Here is a 19,204-nt window from a genome sequence, read left to right as displayed (position 1 = left end):
TAATAACAAAGCATAAAGAAGTAGGCAGAATAAGAATAAAAGCAAGATACATAGAATTTTGGCGGTAATTCCCTTCCATAGACTATATAGACCCTGAGAAAAATCTAAGTATATGTGTTAGGCAAACACGTTACAATATTATTATGTGGGTGTATATTTTCTAAAAGGAAAATAAGTAACATCAGGTGCTTGTGCTACGTTGTTTTATTATTACCGTATTAAAATAAATATACATTAATTGTTACATACCGGGAGCAAGTCCCATGATTATTTTTTTTTTTACTTTGAACCGAATAGTCTTTGTTCGAGTTATTGTCAATGCAAGTATCGATCCCGACCGAATCTCCTACTTTCACTTTATCTCTGTAGACAAAAAAATTAAGGAAAGATTGATTTGGTCTAGGTAAATAAAGCTACTTTAGGTAGGCAAATAAAGCTATGTAGGTAAATTAATGAAGCTATGTATACTAAATCTAGTGAGTGTACTGGACCTGTTAATTAAGTGAAAAGTGCATAACTTGTTTTTTTTTAATTTAGTGTATATAAGTTTGTCCCTTAACCATTTTCCATTGATAAAGATTATGACAAAGCGGGTCCTCGTTACGGGTGCTTCAGGTCTCTTTGGGAGAGCCATTTACAAGGAATTCCTCAGGGATGACTCCTGGGAAACATTGGGTCTCGCTTTCAGTCGAGCTAAAGATAAACTAAAGAAGGTGGACATCACTGATGAAAGCCAAGTAAAAGAAGTCATCAACTCCTTCAAAGTGAGCTTTTTTTGCTGATTTTTGTAAGAAATACTCATTGATACATAAACATATGTACACAAATAAAAGAGCATAATCAAACAACTCATGATTTTTTTTTAAACAGCCGTCAGTAATAATCCACAGTGCTGCAGAGAGGAAACCTGATGCAGTGGAAAATGACCCTGAGGGCACCAAGAACCTTAATCTGTCTGCCACAGAGTACATCTGTCAGGCTGCAAGTAATAAATACTTCAACAATTACTTGTAATATTCCGTCATTATACTGTAAGTCACTTTTTATTCGCGAGAACTTTATTTTCATGTAATTACGCGAGACGGTATATATGCTCGCGAAAATTTCCTTCTCGCAAATAATAGAATTCCTTAAGATTATATAGAGCAACGAACACAATTCGTGAAAATTTTGTCTCGCTGATAAAGAGTAAATGACTATCTCAAGAAAATAGAGATAGCGAAAATTAAGTGGTCTACAGTAGTCATTCAATCCGAAATAAATATTATTAACTACTGTAGATCACTAAATATTCGCAACACCTTAATTTCGCGAGATAGTCATTGACTCTTGATAAGCGAGACAAAATTTTCGCGAATTGTGGTTATCCAATATGGCTCTATATATTCTGAAGGAATACTATTAAATGCGAGAATTAAATTTTCGCGAGCACACTGTCTCGCATAATTACGCGAAAATAAAGTTCTCGCGAATAAAAAGTGATTTAAAGTATTAGAATTATATTTTGATAAAATTTTATAAATGAATAAAGGAGAATGTTCTGAACAGATAGTACTTGTACCACATACCCTGTTTAATTGAGGACAAATAATGTATTCTAAATCATGTTTACTTACACATGCAATACTGTTAATCGGTAACTGACTAGGATAAAGATACAACAGTTCAGACCAGGATTGAAACCCAAGCCCCCTGAGCTATCTGGTCACAGGTGATTAAACCTGCCAGACTGCTACATTCCTCCCTTAGTGTAGGCCTTTCAACTAATTTTTCAAGTTGCTCATATGGTAAAAAACATTGCCTAGATAGATCTATAGGTGCATGAAATTATTAAAAAAGATAATAACTTATACAAACTTTTAATTACATCATTAAAAAATTTAATTATTTATAATTGACTTTCCCGATGTTGTGTTTTAAGGACAGGTAACTCAGGTGTGAAAAATGACCAACTAAGTGCCGTTTTATAAGTTATCGTTTATAGGAATGACGTATAGGCTGCTTCAGCATTGGTATTGTTATGTACACAAAAGGGTTCCTTACATTGTTGTTTTGTACACAAAAGTGTTGACCAAGAGAAAAAGAATGCCTTCACTCTACCTGAATTAAATAACAAGGTCAAATGAATGGGGAACAGACTATATTCAATATTTTTAACTCTCTTTGACGATTATTATGAAGAAGAAAATTTAATGTCATTTTTTTGTGTTCGCGCTTTTCGCTTCCTATATAAATAAATTTATTTTTACAAGTAAATGCAACAATTGATCATCTTATTTGTGTTACTAAGCACAAAGGGGAACGGCCGAGTATAAAAAATTAATTAGGTTAGAACTAAGAAGGAGGGTAGATTTCATTTTTTATTTTAATCAAAAATTTTAAGTATATGTAGTTAAATAGTGTCCGCAACTATGCAGTAAATAAGTTTAACATTGGTGTTAAATTTTAAAACCACTGGATTCTACTGAAAGCAAAGAAACACTTAGGAAATGCTAAAATCTGCCTTGCGAGTAAACAGTTAGATACCCGAGCCTGCTCAAAATAAGTTTCAGCAGTGAGTTATCGTTCATAACACCGACCTCCAGCGGCTGTTGAAAGGCCTACTTAGTGGTCTTCATCCTCAAAACCATCAACCCAGACTCTTCCTTGACAAGTATTTTACCTGACATTTCCAGGGCATGGCAAAGGGCCAAATATTACCTTTGGGGGGAAAATACAATAGACCACACTAGGATTCAACCCCACCCCCCTTGAATTACTGGACATATAGCATATTTGATAGTCCAGGGGACTCATGGTCAAACATTTATCTGTTTCATCAAATTCTTCTTCTCCACTTACAACTGTATTGCATTTTAGAGAGCATTGGTGCCTGGGTCCTGTATATTAGCACAGACTATGTATTTGATGGGACGTTCCCTCCTTATGAAGAGGATGCCAAGCCTAACCCTCTCAATAAGTACGGACAGAGTAAACTAGATGGTGAAAAAATTGCACTACAAGCATCTTCAGGTAACTAGCTGTTAATAAAATCAAAAACTCAACTGTTGTAAAGCTGAGGACTCAGGAGAATTTCTTTTTTTTTCTAGTTTGATATTTGAAACAAAATTTTTAAAAAGGTTGAATTTAGTGAATACATTTGCTAACATCTTACAATATTCATTTGGAAGAAAAGGGAAAAGTCATGCCATTCATGATATCACAATAAAGTTGAGTGAAAACATTTACTCCAAAAATGAAAATTTTTCAAAATTTTACAAGACAGATGAGGCCACTGATGAACATAGTTTTACATGTACATGTATTTGAAACTGGAAATTTTAACTGTTTACTAATACCGTATAAGTAGAAATTTTAGCGAGGATTTTTTTTTTGGCTTTATTAGCGAGAGTGCTGAGATCGTTAAATTTGAATATCGCTAAAATTTAATTGCATTTTATATGTAAAAGCTTCTTTAGTAAGCATTTTAAAATCGCTAAAATTACATCTCGCTAAAAATTGAATACCACTTTTTGAGGACAAATCGCTAAATTTGCGTCTCGCTAAAATTTCCACTTATACGGTACATTCTGTGTTTATAACAAGCAGGCTCTTTGTAAAAGATTTACATGTATATTGGTAATAATCAGTTGATTTCCCAACAGATAACTCTGTACTGCGAGTACCGATCCTGTATGGGGATATTGAGTATCTCTCTGAAAGTGCCGTCACAGTACTGTTTGAGAAGATCATGGCAGGATCTGAATTAATAGCATCTGATTATGAGAAGAGATACCCCACCCACTGTGGTGACATAGCTGATGCTATTAGACAGTTAGCAGACAAAAGGCTACAGGTAGTTTGACATAGCTGATAGTATTAGACAGCTAGCAGACAAAAGGATACAGGTAAGCTGACATAACTGATGCTATTTGACAGCTCTAACTCTACAGAATGGTCTCTTGATTTGTTTGTATCAGTGCTTCATTGTTTTATCTTTTTAAAATATTTTGTTTTAAATTCACAGAATCCTGAGAAAGTGTGTGGTGTGTTTCACTGGTCATCTAAAGAGGAGATGACTAAATATGACATGTCTGTTGCCATGGCCTCTGCATTCTCACTGAGCACAGAGAACATAAAACCTGACAGAAGCCCATCCAAGGGGGCGCCCCGCCCTTACAACACCCACCTCTCTTGTAAGAGAATGGAAGCTCTGGTCTCAGGGAGGAGGACACCATTCTCTGAGGGCATCAAGGCAGTCCTACAGCCTTACTTTAAAAAATAGAAGCAACTCAGAGCCAAAATGCTTGACTTTTAATTTATTTATGCTGCTGGGGTGGTTTTAATATTTATTGGGTAAAATCATGTTTATCATTTTGAACATTTCATTCTTTTTGTTAACAATCATTGTATGACTTGGCCTATGAAAATATTTTAAGGGTTAAAAAATGTATAGCTTTATAATGTACCTTTCCAGTGATAAAGCTTTATGCAATATACATCGAACCTGCCTAAGTTGATCATTGTTGGAAAAACTTTGACAATACATGATTTCAACAAAATGCTTTTTCATTTTACCAAAACAGATTTCAAACATTTACCCCATATTTTCCAATTGTATTGGGCGGGTAACTACATTTTACAAGCTGTCTGAGACAGTTGTAACATGTATTTCTATGATGGATTGTGGCATAACATTCAGCATCACTGCTTATTACATCAATATAATGTTCCACCATAACTCACTTTATATAGGCCAGCTGCATTAGTTCTAGACTGGTGAACTTTGGTGTTTTAACAACATATGTGTCCTGTACCGGAGATCGAATTTTAATTCTACGAAGGTGTGTGTCTCGTCCATTTTGATGATTTGAAAGCACTGCAATCTGAACCATGAATGTCCGGATAGGTTTATCATTGATGTCTTTCATTGGGACACACACCCAGCCCACTGGTTCACTGAGTTCTATTTGATCTACTTCAATAAGGTCATTAAAGTGTGTACCAGCACGGAGAGAAATTCTGAAAATTCACAAAAACCATATGATACAATTATCATAATAAATTACTAGTACGAGGGTTCTTCGAAAAGTTCGTGGACGATGTCAATCTTCATTATACTACTTTCAAGATATTTGAAATAAGCTCAATATCCTGTGTAAAAGTGTTTGTTTTGTTGATGTATTAAGTTTCATTTCATTCGATTTAATAGAAATCAATTTACTTCAATTTAAAATCAACAAGTTTTATACCCGCGGAGCATATTTAACGGCAATGTAACGTAAAAAACATAGCGTCAAGAACTTCTCAAAAGAACTATCCCTATACAATTTAACAGTTTAGTTCAATAATCACGTATCAAAAACTTTTTCTAGCCTAGAAATTCATTTTTCTAACAATTGTTCTCGTTGTATAATTTTCTTTGTCAATGTTTTAATTTCTTTTACCACTTAGCTGTGCTTTCTAAAGATCAGCAACTATGTCACTCCATGACATTCCAAATTTTTAAAGCGGCACTGTGACGCACAAAGGGGAAAATTGACAAATGTAGAATTTTTGCATGACCTCTGTAAATTTTGTTCAATTTCTTAAGGTATTTAGTTTCAGAAAATTACATGTTTCAGAACCTATAAATGATATTTTTATGGGGAAAAATAAAAGTAAAAATAATTTCTGTCTGCCCCAGAACGAAAATATTGCAAAATACCCTGGTACTTCTTCCTCCCTATTGTACGCGTGCGCAGAAAAGTGTTGAATAAGTTTCCATAGTTACCATGGTCTCAGTTATCCACGAATGAATGTAAGGTCTCAGTTATCCACAATCCTCACAGAAGGGTTCGTGATTTCTCGAACTCCACAAAAGTTGGAGTTCGAGAAATACACAAAAGTTGACATTGTGAGGATGTTCTCACCTTTGCATGCTCCAGTTGAATGTTGTTTACAAGTTTGAGCTAAAAATAAGAGCTGCGTGACCTTGACATAACCGAAACAACGAAACGGTAGATACAACCTTTATTTTTCCGGCACTTATATTGTGCAGTCAATTCTTGCAGTTTAATTGTCATATATTCGCTAAATACTCATAATTTCATAAGTCTTTCTCTGTATGCTACAGATATCTTAAAATTACGATATGATTTTGACTCACTGTGCCGCTTTAAAGTTTTTGTTCAGATTTTATCAGATAAACAGTTTCTTCACAGATTGTTGTCGTCCGATACATGCAGAGACTCTGTCACTCAATTACCACCTGCATGATTTATAAAAACATGCACGACTTAATTGTGACTTATTTTTTATTCCTATAACATTTTTAGAGTTTATTCAGGATTTTCCCCTAGTATATCACAAAATGGTATCGATATCTGCTGCTCCATGACATTCAACAATGTCATCATTTTTGTCGCTTTCAATAAGAACTACCTATCTTCCCAAATTGATTCCTTTTCAACAAATCAAAATATTACACCATAATTTGGAATATGAATCAATATAACAGTTGTTAATTTAAATGTCTATGATTTTTTCTGTTTTTCCTCCATTTTACAGAGAATATGACTATTGTCATATTTATTTTGTGTGTTGTTTGTTAAGCACTAAATTTTTACCTGCTCCGCTGTCCGGTTTTGCAGTTTTAAATTCTGGATAGGTTTAAAATAAATCATGATAATTTAATTTTTTTTTAATAGAAATCATATGGATTTATTGCTAAAATATCTCTACCAAATTTGTTTAACATATGGCGTTAAATAAACATGATAAAAAAGATATGACAGGAGTCCACAAACTTTTCGAACAACCCTCGTACATTGTGAATTTCAATTCATGTACTGGTAAATGAAGAAAAAATGCAGAAACAATAAATTTTTCTGTAAAAGCTATACAGGTTTTCAGGGACAAGCTGGAATTTCCATGAATGTTTTAATAAAAAAAATTGCGAATATTAAATCACAATGTATAATATATGTGTATCACTGAGGTGTGTAGCTGTGACAACTACAAGATGTGACTGTAGTTTTGATATCCATAAAATGTGCAGTTTTGATATGTATGAGGTGTGCAGTTTCAGTATCAAAAAGGTGTGTGGTTGTGATACCTGTCTAGATTTAATATTTAATGTGGTAACTGTGAAATCGAAGAGGTGTGTAGTTTTGATATCTATAAAGATGTGAAAACTTTGTTTTTATGAAGTGTGCAGTTTTAAAATCTTTGAGATGTGCAGTTTTGAAATTGACCAGGTTGTAGTTTTGATACCTATTAGGTGTATAATTTTGATACTGAGTAGTGATACATTTTAAATGTTAAGCAGAGTTTTGTGGTTGTTATAGATAAATTTGTAATTTGGATAGAACTGAGATTTCTGTAGCCTACTAGTATGAAGCTGTATTGTACATCAGTTATTTTTTATACCTATTGGTTGTGTAGCTTTTGTCAGCTTTATAATCTGTGTAGATACACACATGTGGATGTATGCCTGTTCGGTGTGTAGCTTTTGTCAGCTTTATAATCTGAGTTTGTAGATACACACATTGTGGATATATACCTGTTATAGGTGTGTACTAGCTCTCATCAGCTTTTTAATTATACGCCCGTCTTAAGACGGGACATATTATGTTATAGGCTTTGTGTCCGTCCGTCTGTTAGCTTTTCTCGTGTCCGGCTCATAACTTTAATACTATAAGGCCTAGAGTAATCAAACTTTGTCAGCTGATACATCTTGGGTAGAAGGGGTGTCGCGCATAAAAAGTAGGTCGCTCTGACCTATAATTAAAAAGTTATAGCCAAATATGGAAAAATCCTGTCCGGTCCATAACTAGAAAACTATTAGACTTAGAATCATCAAACTTGGCCAGTTTATGCATCTTAGGTAGAAGGTGTGTCGCGACCTATTTCAAGGTCACTGTGACCTTTAATTTAAGTGGAATTTAAAAAAAAAATGTTTTACTTTCTATTCATTTACACATTCAAAAAAATGTAAAACTATTGCACTAACCTTATTAGAAAAATGTTAAATCAAGAAAATACTTATTTTTTTTTTAGCATATACTTGACAGCAATCTATAACAAATATAATGTATGTTAGAGAAATTCCACCACTCCCATGAGTCTAATCATCAAGCACTGGTCAAGAAGAATTTTGATAACAGAAAATTGCATGTCAAATTAGAGAGAAAAATTAATGATTTTAGTGCGAGGAGTAGCTGTAAGAGCATCGGTGCTATCTATATCCCTTGAGTATTGGGCCAAATGGGTAAGCCTGTTGGATTAAAACAAGCTCTTGTTGGCTAGCCAAAGTTTTAAAATGAATTTGATGAGAAGTAATTAAAACTAATTTTATATTGCATATGAAATTATTTTGATATTACATAATATTATGAACTTAAAAATTAATTTTATGGGGGTAGGGGTGGAATCTGCATGTCCATATGAATTGCATATTAACAATTAAATGTCTGACATTAAATCTTGGCAAGGTATAGAAATCTATAAATGATGCAATATTTGTTATAATTAATGCCTACACCACAGGAGATGGATAAACAAATTTTTTAAGGTGTGTAAAAATCATTGAAATCTTAAAATCAAGGTTGACATGATTTTCCTGCACTTTTAACTGTTTAAGATACATTGTAATTGTAATTTTTTGACAGGCGTATCATGCTGTGGCGTTGATGTATACCTGTTAGGTGTGTAGCTCTCGTCAGTTTTGTAATCAGTGTAGATATACACACATCATGGATGCATACCTGTTAGGTGTGTAGCTCTCATCAGCTTTATAATCTGTGTAGATACACACATCATGGATGCATACCTGTTAGGTGTGTAGCTCTCGTCAGCTTTATAATCGGTGTAGATACACACATCATGGATGGTGGTCTTCCTCCTGAACTGGATGTTGACCAGGTGTGGTTGTGGTCCATCGGACTGCCAGTATGTGTCCACTGTATTATCCAGTAGCTGCTCTACACCAAAACCTAGGGACAATTTACGACTTTATTATTACACACAGGTATTTATAGAGATAGCCTTAAATGTATAATACGCCTGTACTTGGCCTTTGACCAATGAATACATGTGAATACATTGTACTTCCAAGACTAAATAATTTTCTTCTAAACGCAAAGTGAATGATTACAGAAATAAATACTTTGATATCTTTGCAACCAAAGTAAACTTTTAAACTTACGATATACCATCTTAAACAAATTAAAGTCTTCTTGCTGCAAGTGTGTTTACATAAGTCATTCATGACCTAGTGTTTGTCAGGATTTTTACACAGAAGCTGAATTTGATGCAGCCTACCAGGTTTACAAGAGGACAGTGACCACACAGCCTGATTTCCAACCTCACGAAGTCTACCCTCACGTTCATCTTTCAAAATATCCATCTCAGGATTCGCTACAACTTTGGTGGCCATGTTGCTGAAAAAATAATTTTCAGTTGTTAGTTTATCCAAAGCAATTAACACAGATAATCAGAAAATATTCAACTCCCCTTAAAGGGTATTAGTGCAATGTAGTGGTAGAACTCACTCATTAATTATATTAACTAAAAATAAAATTGACTCATAGAAAATTAATGAAAGTCTGTTTCACATGCTCCATGATCTTCTCATTCCTGGGACCAGGTTCATAAATCAGTGAGTTGACATAGGTAAATGAAGATTAAATCTTTTAAAGGCTATAGAAATATATATAACTTAGAAATCGACTTTTTTTATAACACAGTGAATAAATCCGAATTTCCTCGATAAATTACCACACGAAGCGAATAAGCAATGCATTTTGTACAGTTAAAGTTTACCTGTTGGTTAAAATATAACAAACCTTTCAATATTAACTATTCTTCATGAACATAACATATCATTTCTCTGGGGTTTACCCAAAATCACTTTAGGTTGTCTACCCAAACCGGAAGTGAAATTGAATGAATTGACAAGACGTACATTGATTATTTATAATTTTTGAGTGTTAATTTCAGACTGTGACCGTTGTTACTTAATTTTATAAACATTATCTGAATTACTTCTTTGTTCTGTTTATTCAATACTATTGTAAAAAAAAAAATAAACCAAAAAACATTTAGTTCAAGCCGTTATTTGTTTTAAAATCGGGATCAACATTCTTTTGTTTGGGAGTGTGACTAAAATGGGTAGCGAAACCGGGCCGGCTCGGGATTTTCGATAACGAAAACCGGGTTTTTGATAATCACGAAATAAATACTCATTCTTTCTTCATGAAATTTACGGACATAGTTTATTATTCTAGGATTGGCCTTCGCTGATAGTTTTAGGTCAAAATGTTGTGTTTTTTAATGATTATCACCGATTGCCCTTTTCCAAGTGACTAAAATGGGTAGCGAGCCCAGATTAATCATTTTGGCGATTTAAACTATTTCGGCAGCATATTTACAATTATTTCATTTGGACCTTTGAAATTGAACTTAAACTACCTAAAACATTTAACTGTTGCAATAATAAATCACGATTATTGAAAATATACGCATTTTTTGTGTACCCGGGATTGGTCAAAACCGGATACGTTCACCCGGGAAAAACCTTTTATATCCGAAATACTTATCAGAGAATGACAAATAAATGAAATATAAATGACTCTTTTTTTATTTACATATTTTTATTATTTTTTTCTAATTTATTTCTTAGATGTATCTCGGTCAGAGACTGAAAAAAATCTACATTATTTCTCTGGCAATCCGGAATTATTAATTTGCCCCGGGCAAACGCGTCCGGTTTTGACCTGTCCCGGGTCTATGAAAAATGACAAAAACCCTTATAATTGACATTTAATTTCATAATGATTGAACAATTTAACTATATTAAGTTAATAAACAACCATTAAATGCAAATTTCACAAACACTTTCGATGCATTAAGCTTAAAATCGCCAAAATAGTAAACCGGGCTCGCTACCCATTTTAGTCACCTGGAAAAGGACAATCGGCGATAATCATCGAAAAACAAAACATTTTGACTTAAAATTCTCAGCGAAGGCAAAAACTATACTTATAAACGATGTCTATAAATTTCATGAAGAAAGAATGAGTATTTATCTCGTAATTATCAAAAACCCGGCTCTCAGTTTTGAAATTCCCGGCCCGGCCCGGGTTTCGCTACCCATTTTAGTCACACTCTTTGTTTGGATTTAATAACTTGTACGCAAAATGTAAACATTGTAGTGTTATTTTTTTCTTTCCATACACAGTCATGTTCTAAAAACAAAAACATTGTTGCCACCTATATGATTATTTCTTTTTGGGATTTTCTGTTGAAAACTTTATTCCGTTATGTCAACTCTATTACAAGTTTTGGGAAGGAATGAGACAGAATGGCTGGATGCTGTGGCTGTCATGTATGATGACTTCCACATAAAGCAGTTACAAACATACAGACAGTTATACAGTATAGCAGATAAAGTAAGAAAATAATCCCAATCATCTGATGATACAACAAGTTAGCTAATCATAAAAATTATTTTGAAATTATTTGCATTTGCCACATATCCTTAGGAAATTGCAGATGAAAGTAAGAAAGATATTTTATCAATGATTAGTCAATTTATCTTGGTCATAGCAAGTCAGCAAAGAATAAAGATTGCCTTAGAATGCTTGCATTTGCCAACATTTTTCAGGTATCTGGTGCTTTAAACAAGGATATGGTTCATAACTCGGTAATAGCTGTATGTAGAAAAACTGACCTCTTTACTCCGGCTATCCTCTTTGGGTAAGTCATAAAAGACACCTGGTATAAAAAGCAAAATTTTATGACAGACTGGTCCATCAAGGAATTAATATGTAAAATGTTCAGAATCCCACCCATCATATTCATTCTTAGTTTTTGGGGTGTTTGTATTTAAAAAGAATGATATACACCTGTAGTTTGAAATTCATAAATCTGTTTTCAGAGTAGTCCAGAGTGGTCACGCTTTCTTTAATTTTGACAAGTATGGTGTAGATGGTGCCACAGCATTTTTCCCAAGGATGAATGTCAGTAAAATTCTTGTCCAGAATGATGATACACAGGTGAGTGTTTGATAAATTTATTTCATCAACACAGATACAAATGAAAAGCAAAGTTAACTGATAAATTGTTTTTTATCACACAAAGCAGTCATATAATGACTTCAAATGTCTTTTAACTGCAGGTCATAGAGAGACTGATACAGAAGTTTGGTGGAGAGGTGACTACAAACTCACTTTTATCATCTCTAGGATTAGTTCTCCTCAAAATTCAACAAAGAAGTGAGAAAAAAGAAGGAATTCCTAATATAGCTTATTGTATTACGACATCTGGTTCTGCAGGGCAACCTAAGCTAGTACAAGTCCCACACAGGTGTATTATACCAAACATCACAGATATCAGGTAAACAGAATCCTTATAGGGCTGGAAATTCACACCCTACTGTATAGGATCTTCTTCCTACAGTAAATTATTCTTTGTATACTAAAAGCACACTATACTGGCATATTGTTTCTAATACAAAATCAAAAGTGTGCATAGAATTATTTACTGGTAGACATGCATATATTCAAAATGTGTAACCAAGTATTGAACCCATCATACACAACATTGGACATATTTTATTGACCAACATTGTATTGTCATTGTGTAATTAGACAAAAGTTTTGAAAATAGATCTCAATTTTCAGGAGTATTTATGATATGAAGAGTAATGATGTGGTATTACTGTGTTCACCTTTGACTTTTGACCCCAGCATTGTGGAAATTTTTGTGACCTTGACAAGTGGAGCCAGTCTTTTGATTGTACCAGATCATGTTAAAGCCCAGTCCAAGAAATTACTGTCTGTAATTTATAGGAGGTAATAAAGTTACAGTCCTACAGGTTATTCTTCTGAATATTACAGTTATAACCAATCAAGAATTATAATACATGTAATATGTGCATTGGTATACCCGGTATCTTAGACCATAATAGCATTGCAATGGATGAATATTGGTAGAGAATTTATTTATGTCATTAAGGCAACACCCTCCTTGATACAAAGACAACCTGCTGCTTATGTGAGAGATTCCATCTTGAGTTCATCATCCAGTCTGAGGATTCTTGCCTTGGGTGGAGAGGAGTTCCCTCCCCTGAGTAAGATTCGTGAGTGGCGAGCTCCAGGCAATCGGACTCGCTTTATCAATTTGTATGGAATCACCGAGGTCTCCTGCTGGTCAATGTGTCACTATGTGGAGGACCAGGAGTTCTGGTAAAAATAATTAGTACACCTGGCATGTCGTATGTACTATATTATTGTTGAAATAGGTGAGGTATTTGTTCAAATCTTTATAGTACATAATTCTTTTTCAGGAATAGTGATGAAGAAGTTCCCCTTGGTAAACCATTGTCACAGTCCAGTTACAGGGTCCTGAATGAAGAAGGATTGGAGGTGGTAGAGGGAGCAGGGAGGTTATACTTAGGTACAAACTACTGCATTGTACATCTGCCAGACTAACTAATCCATTCTTTTGTACCGGTATATACATGTATTTGTGAATATTTACGTACTATAAAGAAAGAGAGTCAACATTATTGAGGTGACGTTGTTGATGACTATATTATACACAGGAAACTGAGGGAGAAGACTAAATAATTTTTTTTTACATTACAGGGGGTCAAGACAGACAGTGTATCATAGATGGTGAGACAATGGAATCTGGTCAGAACTTCCGAGATTCAGGTGATTTAGTAAGAATTGACGGCCGAGGCCAGAATTACGTATGTTGGCAGACAAGACAGACAGGTCAAGAGGAATGGCTGCCGACTTAACCTGATGGAAATTGAGAAGGTCAGTTATTATGAAGCAGCCTTTATTTCTTCTCCTAGTCCTAACAGAACAACATTGTGAACACAAGTTACTAGCAATCATTCTGTACTTATTTCAGGTAGCACTAGCAGACCCGGCCATTTCTGAATGTAAAGCAGTGATGCATGAAGGAAGACTGATAGTTTTTGTAGTTCCACAGCAGAAAACACATACAATTAAGGACCATCTACAGTTAGTTATAGGGAGAATGCTGCCTAGGCAATATACCCCAGACAACATCATTCCCATTCAGGAGATTCCCATTACAAAACATGGTAAGAGTAAGGCTGTAAAATACTGTATGTTACAATTATTTCTAGCAACAATATGCCTGATTTAAACATGTAAATTTAACAGGTAAATGTGACTTCCATGCTTTATTGTCCCAGTATCTGAACAGCCAGGATAAATTTAATGGTCATTCTTCAGCCACAGTTGAAGACACTGTAAGAGAAGAGTGGATGGTAAGGAAAAGTACTCACTCTTGACATAAATATAATTGCTGCAGTTCGAGCTTTTACATCACGTACATATAAACATAAAATAGAATTTTTCTGTTTTAGAAATTACTTGGAGGTTGTGATTTAACAAAGGAGAGCAATTTCTTATTGAGTGGAGGTGATTCTTTCTCTGCTGTGATGTTAGCTAGATCTATTGAAGATCAATATAAATTAACTGTATCAGAACTGGTTGACATTATTTTACATGATACATTTTCTGATATAGTAAACTGTATGGAAAAACACAGAAAAATCATTTAAGTTAAAGCAGTCCACAGACAGGGGAGAAAACCTCCCTATGTATCAAGATATGACTGATGGGGACAAGAAAAGAAAAATAGAGTCCATCAGTAAAGTATGGGCAGCATGTCGTTGTATCAACAGTAGTGTGATGAGAGGTAATCAGTATTTCTGTAAGACTTGTATGACTAATGTCTGTAAGCCCAGCTTAATAACTGACTTTAAATCTAACTGGACTATTGACAATAAATGTAACAAGATCATGGGCAATACCAGTAAACCTAACTCTACAGAACAGATGCACAGTGATATAGAGAGTTACACAGATACAAAATCTAATCCACTCAAACAAAGATTGAGTTCTGCAGAAAGAGACAGAACAAAAGTGAAACTGGAACAGAAGTGGAGTTTTAACACTGGAAAATGTGTGGACGCCTCTCCTCTTGTTGTCAAAGCCAGGTATCTGAACTCATGTAGTGATGAAATGTTAAAAATAAAGTATCTCTCCATACATTCAATTAAGGCATCTATGTACATGCATTAACAGATAGAACTGTTTGAATTTAAAGAAGAAGGTACAGTTTGAGCTTTAATGTGCCCTAAAAATTTAATGTTCTTAAAAATGTTATGATATTGGCTTTAACAATAGTTGAGTAGATGAATATGATAAATCATGAAAGAATATGGCATGAATGAGGACCTTTCTGGTAGTATGACGTTCATTAATTTGGTGCATTTCTAAGTTTAATGCAGAAAAGCCTCAAAATGACTCATTTCAAGCTTATTTTCCTTTTGAAAATAGTGTCTGCCATCGTCGCCCACTTTAATTTTTGGATATATTATGTAAACTGTTATGAAAAATCACTATCTCAAAATCTTTCCGGGCGACGGTGGCAGAGTATATTTTCTTGAAGAAAATTCCACTGAAAATTGAGGTCTTCTGCAACTTTTTAAGAAAATACAGGAAAATGCACAAGTTAATGGCGTCACAATTAGCATTAAGGAGGTCATATTTAAAAACGATTAGTATATTCTTGCTGCAGGGAATTTCTATGATTAAGAAAGAATGAATTTTGTTTTCATATATCACTTTCATATTTTAAAAAAATATCGGGCTTACTTTGTATTGAAACTGTACCTTCTTCTTAGTGAGATACATTAACTCATTAAGATACATTACATAAGCTTTGTTTTCACTACAGTTCTGGGTTCCATGAGGTCTACATTGGATCCCATTCCCATCACATGTATGCTCTGGTCGCTGAGACAGGAGAACTTCTGTGGAAGACACAGCTGGGGGACAGGATTGAGTCCTCAACATGTATCAGTCTGTGTGGAAAATATGTTGTTGTAGGTAAGGACATAAGTAATCCAGATTGAAAAAGTAAAAAGCATATATTTTTAAATTATTTAACAGTAGTGTCATGCAGACTGTGTCAGATAAGAGAAACTTTGTGAATGCAAGCCACCTCTATAAATTTAATCAAATCTAACCTATTCCTTAAATTCTTCCAAATTTTGATCTTAATTTGAAAGTTGACCTGCATGAAGAAAAAGTGTTCATTGAAGTAAACATTGTTTGATCAGGGTGTTATGATGGTGGAGTGTATACACTGACCAGAGACACTGGGAACATCAGATGGCAGTATAAAACTAAATCAGCAGTAAAGAGCTCTCCTGCAGTGGACCCCATCACTGGATGGCTATTTATAGGGTCACATGATCACCACGTTCATACACTCAGTATTGAGGTAATTTATGGATATTTATTTGGTAGCATGTACAGTAGCAATATGTAGCCAAAATTAGGTAATCTGTAAATGTTGGAATTCAAAGAATGTACATTTCCCATACATATATGTATCAGTACCTTTATCTTGCATCTTATATTTGGAAACATGATGTGACTTCAATGAATATTTAAATTAACCACATATATTTACCAAAGCTTTCACATTTTCTGTATTTTCCTATCTTTGTGAACTAATCTATGGCAATATTGTTGTAAAGTTTAATAGTAATGAAACTTTTGACCTGTTTACCAGTTCCCTACATGCATTAGAGAAATCATCTCATTCTTTATAACTGATTTTACTTTTATTCACATACTTACTGTCACTATCCAGTATTCTTAGCTTATGTTGTGTTTGACATTTCATTACAGGACCAGAGATGCCATTGGAGAGTAGAGGTGGGTGGGGGTAGTGTGTTTTCCTCCCCGGCGGTGTCTACTGACCCTCATTATGTCAGTGCCTGCTCCCTGTCAGGTCACATAGCAGCCATACACCCTGTAAGATATCTAATATCAATTTCTAATATCAAAGTCACCATTGTATAGAAACATAATTACCATACATGTAAAAGATATTTATCTTATTTCTAATTTTCAAAGCAATCATTATAGCGAGCGCAGCGAGCGTCGCGAAGCGACGCTCGCGAAGCGAGCTCAATAGACTAACGTGTATGAACAGAGGAAATTCGGATTGAAATCTGTACATACGTCAGCCAAATTTCTCTGTGCAACATTCCCAGAATTCTTGCACTACCCAATGTCCTTTGCGCGAATAAATCAAAAATAGTAAAAAAAAATTAAAGGAACATTGTTTCTTACCGAAATCTTAACGAAATGATTTTGCCTTACCTTATTCAAAAAATACCCCCATGCCACAACACCGGCCTTCACCTTGCCCTTCGGAAATGATACAAATGACGTCACCGGAAACTTACGAATTTTGACGAAGTTATGTCGGTTGCTTCCGTGAAACTCGGAAAACATAGCAACATGGTGGCTAAAACATAGCAACAACTTACTTGAAAAGAACGATTTAATGCAATCTCTTTTCCATAAAAGTAGCGTTTGCGTCCTAAGTCAACAGAACTTTTTATCTGACGTCATACTTTCGTCACTTCAACGGTTCGGGTATTTCCGATTTCTTCCGTGAAGTTTGGAATCTCGATCCCGATGCTTGGGAAATGATTTCTTTTTATTGTTTTGTTTTATTCTTTTTGCTTTCTTTTTTCTTGAATGATAGACAGTACATGTGTAGGTTTATGATAGTAAATAAACTGCGCTCGCCCCAACGGTCACACCGTAAAACATATTAAAGAAAAGTAATTACTGTACAAGTAGAAGATATTTTATTTTATGCATACAGTACTGTAGATCACTAAATTTTCGTGACACCTTATTTTCGTGAGAAAGTCATTAACTTTCTATTAGCGATACAATATTTTCACGAATTGTGGTTATTGCTAGAATATAATCTTAAGGAATGCTATTATACGCAGATTTAAATTTTCGCAAGCACACTTGTCTCGTTTAATTACATGAAAATAAAGTTCTCGCGAATAAAAAATGATTTACAGTATATTAGATTTAAAACCAACTTCATATAAATGATTTCTACACAACATGTACAAATAGAAGTTTTTCTTATTTATGAATTAAATATACTGGTACATGAACATGCAAATTCTAGACTTTCAGTTGTTTGAGAATTGTAATTTAAATTACTTGATTCCAGTTAATGTATACCCCGGTATTTGAAATTCATTAGAACATTTCTACTTCAGACTTCTGGCTGCATCATTTGGATGTATAATACAGAAAAGCCGATATTTTCTTCCCCCGTTATAACAGCATGGTCGTGTGTCGGATGTGTGGATGGCAATTTGTATCAATTAGATCACCTAGGAAATTTGGTGGGTGAAAATGGTGAAACATTTAAATTCAAGTATTAATATGGGAAGCTCATATTTTACAAAGCATTCACTTGTGATTTTAGTATGTGATTTGTTCTCAACCTAGTTATTTTGTACATTGATGGTCAGTAGCAGAAAGCAAATTCAGGTTTCTTGTAACAATGTATCCGTTTACAAATGATAAAAGTAGTGTATTTATTGCGTTTCAAGTTTTACAATTAATTTTCAGGTGTGGATTTTTCCAACTGCAGCACCTGTGTTTTCATCCCCATTGGTAGCACCTGTCAGTACTGCCTCTGACATGACCAGTACATTAATCCTGGTGGGATCTCATGACTGCTGTGTGTACTGTCTGACTCCTGACGGCAAGCAAGTCTGGAAACATCGCTCAACAGACTTTGTGTACGCCACATGTTTCTGTTTTGGAGACAGGTCTAATGACCACAATAATTTAAACGAAGGTGGATTAAAGATCTCAAGTAACACTCAGAATCAAATGAATAAGTCTAGAACTCTCAACACTACAGCTGATTTCAATCAATTTAGTTATGAAAGCATGCAGTGTAAATACCTGTATTGTGTGGTCACCTCAAAAGATGGTAAAATAACAATCATAGACACAGATACAGGACAAGAGGTGAATTCAGTCAAGTTACCCGGGGAGGTATTTTCCTCTCCTGTGGTGGTGGGAGGCTTACTTACTGTAGGATGCAGGGATAATAACGTGTATTGTTTTGATATCACTTAGAAATAATAAAGCATTCTAAAGTCAAAGTTTTTCCATTAATTACTGAAATTTGATGAACTTATCTAAAAACTTTAAAGTAGTAACTCATCCAGAAAATGTAATTCAAATCTAGCATGTGTACCAAGGTAAAGAATAATCGTCCTTTGATGCATCATCCATTTATGTTTGGTTCAGATAGGCCTTATTTGAATGGATCTGGAGCAAAAACT

General features: G+C 34.4%; 3 protein-coding genes across 4 annotated transcripts; 2 read left to right on the top strand and 1 right to left on the bottom strand.

Annotated features, from left to right (window-relative positions):
• The first annotated feature begins 581 nt into the window (after nucleotides 1-581).
• LOC134229077 (methionine adenosyltransferase 2 subunit beta-like) lies at nucleotides 582-4,435 on the top strand. The gene is made up of 5 exons (XM_062710785.1): nucleotides 582-764; nucleotides 871-985; nucleotides 2,860-3,012; nucleotides 3,645-3,835; nucleotides 4,007-4,435. The coding sequence occupies exons 1-5, from the start codon at nucleotides 582-584 to the stop codon at nucleotides 4,262-4,264; spliced, it is 900 nt and encodes a 299-aa protein (XP_062566769.1). The 3' UTR covers nucleotides 4,265-4,435.
• Nucleotides 4,436-4,566: 131 nt separating this feature from the next.
• Nucleotides 4,567-9,912, bottom strand: LOC134229079 (anaphase-promoting complex subunit 10-like). 2 transcript variants are annotated; one of them, XM_062710787.1, is made up of 4 exons: nucleotides 9,784-9,911; nucleotides 9,283-9,401; nucleotides 8,792-8,954; nucleotides 4,567-5,001 (listed from the first exon to the last, which is right to left on the bottom strand). In XM_062710787.1, exons 2-4 carry the CDS (start codon nucleotides 9,395-9,397, stop codon nucleotides 4,722-4,724), a joined length of 558 nt encoding a protein of 185 aa, XP_062566771.1. In that variant the 5' UTR covers nucleotides 9,398-9,401; nucleotides 9,784-9,911; the 3' UTR covers nucleotides 4,567-4,721. The 2 variants fall into 2 exon arrangements, with proteins under 2 accessions (XP_062566771.1, XP_062566770.1); XM_062710786.1 differs by having other exon boundaries at nucleotides 4,569-5,001; nucleotides 9,807-9,912.
• Nucleotides 9,913-11,272: 1,360 nt separating this feature from the next.
• On the top strand, nucleotides 11,273-18,995 carry LOC134229075 (beta-alanine-activating enzyme-like). The gene is given in 18 exon segments (XM_062710784.1): nucleotides 11,273-11,411; nucleotides 11,627-11,718; nucleotides 11,900-12,017; nucleotides 12,140-12,357; nucleotides 12,645-12,815; nucleotides 12,957-13,208; nucleotides 13,310-13,419; nucleotides 13,611-13,708; nucleotides 13,710-13,787; nucleotides 13,885-14,080; nucleotides 14,163-14,269; nucleotides 14,369-14,548; nucleotides 14,550-15,004; nucleotides 15,748-15,899; nucleotides 16,133-16,296; nucleotides 16,710-16,835; nucleotides 18,119-18,247; nucleotides 18,477-18,995. Coding segments are annotated over 18 exon segments (3,294 nt in total). The 5' UTR covers nucleotides 11,273-11,282.
• The last annotated feature ends 209 nt before the right edge of the window (nucleotides 18,996-19,204 follow it).

This window comes from Saccostrea cucullata, unplaced genomic scaffold (assembly GCF_032062105.1).
Source record: "Saccostrea cucullata isolate Sc308-1 unplaced genomic scaffold, CSIRO_AGI_Scuc_v1 ctg5036, whole genome shotgun sequence".
Taxonomy (NCBI): domain Eukaryota; kingdom Metazoa; phylum Mollusca; class Bivalvia; order Ostreida; family Ostreidae; genus Saccostrea; species Saccostrea cuccullata.
The sequence above is the reverse complement of the archived record's forward strand: the minus strand, read 5'-3'. Positions and strand labels throughout refer to the sequence as shown.

Bases quoted from the DNA above. Each gene is read 5' to 3' on its own strand.
- LOC134229079 (XM_062710786.1), bottom strand. From the start codon at position 9,397: ATGGCCACCAAAGTTGTAGCGAATCCTGAGATGGATATTTTGAAAGAT. The intron at 8,955-9,282 runs GTAGGCTGCATC...AATTGTCCCTAG, and splicing joins ACTGTCCTCTTGTAAACCTG to GTTTTGGTGTAGAGCAGCTA. The intron at 5,002-8,791 runs GTATGCATCCAT...GTGAATTTTCAG, and splicing joins GAGAGCTACACACCTAACAG to AATTTCTCTCCGTGCTGGTA.
- LOC134229077 (XM_062710785.1), top strand. From the start codon at position 582: ATGACAAAGCGGGTCCTCGTTACGGGTGCTTCAGGTCTCTTTGGGAGA. The intron at 986-2,859 runs GTAATAAATACT...ATTGCATTTTAG, and splicing joins GTACATCTGTCAGGCTGCAA to AGAGCATTGGTGCCTGGGTC. The intron at 3,013-3,644 runs GTAACTAGCTGT...ATTTCCCAACAG, and splicing joins TGCACTACAAGCATCTTCAG to ATAACTCTGTACTGCGAGTA.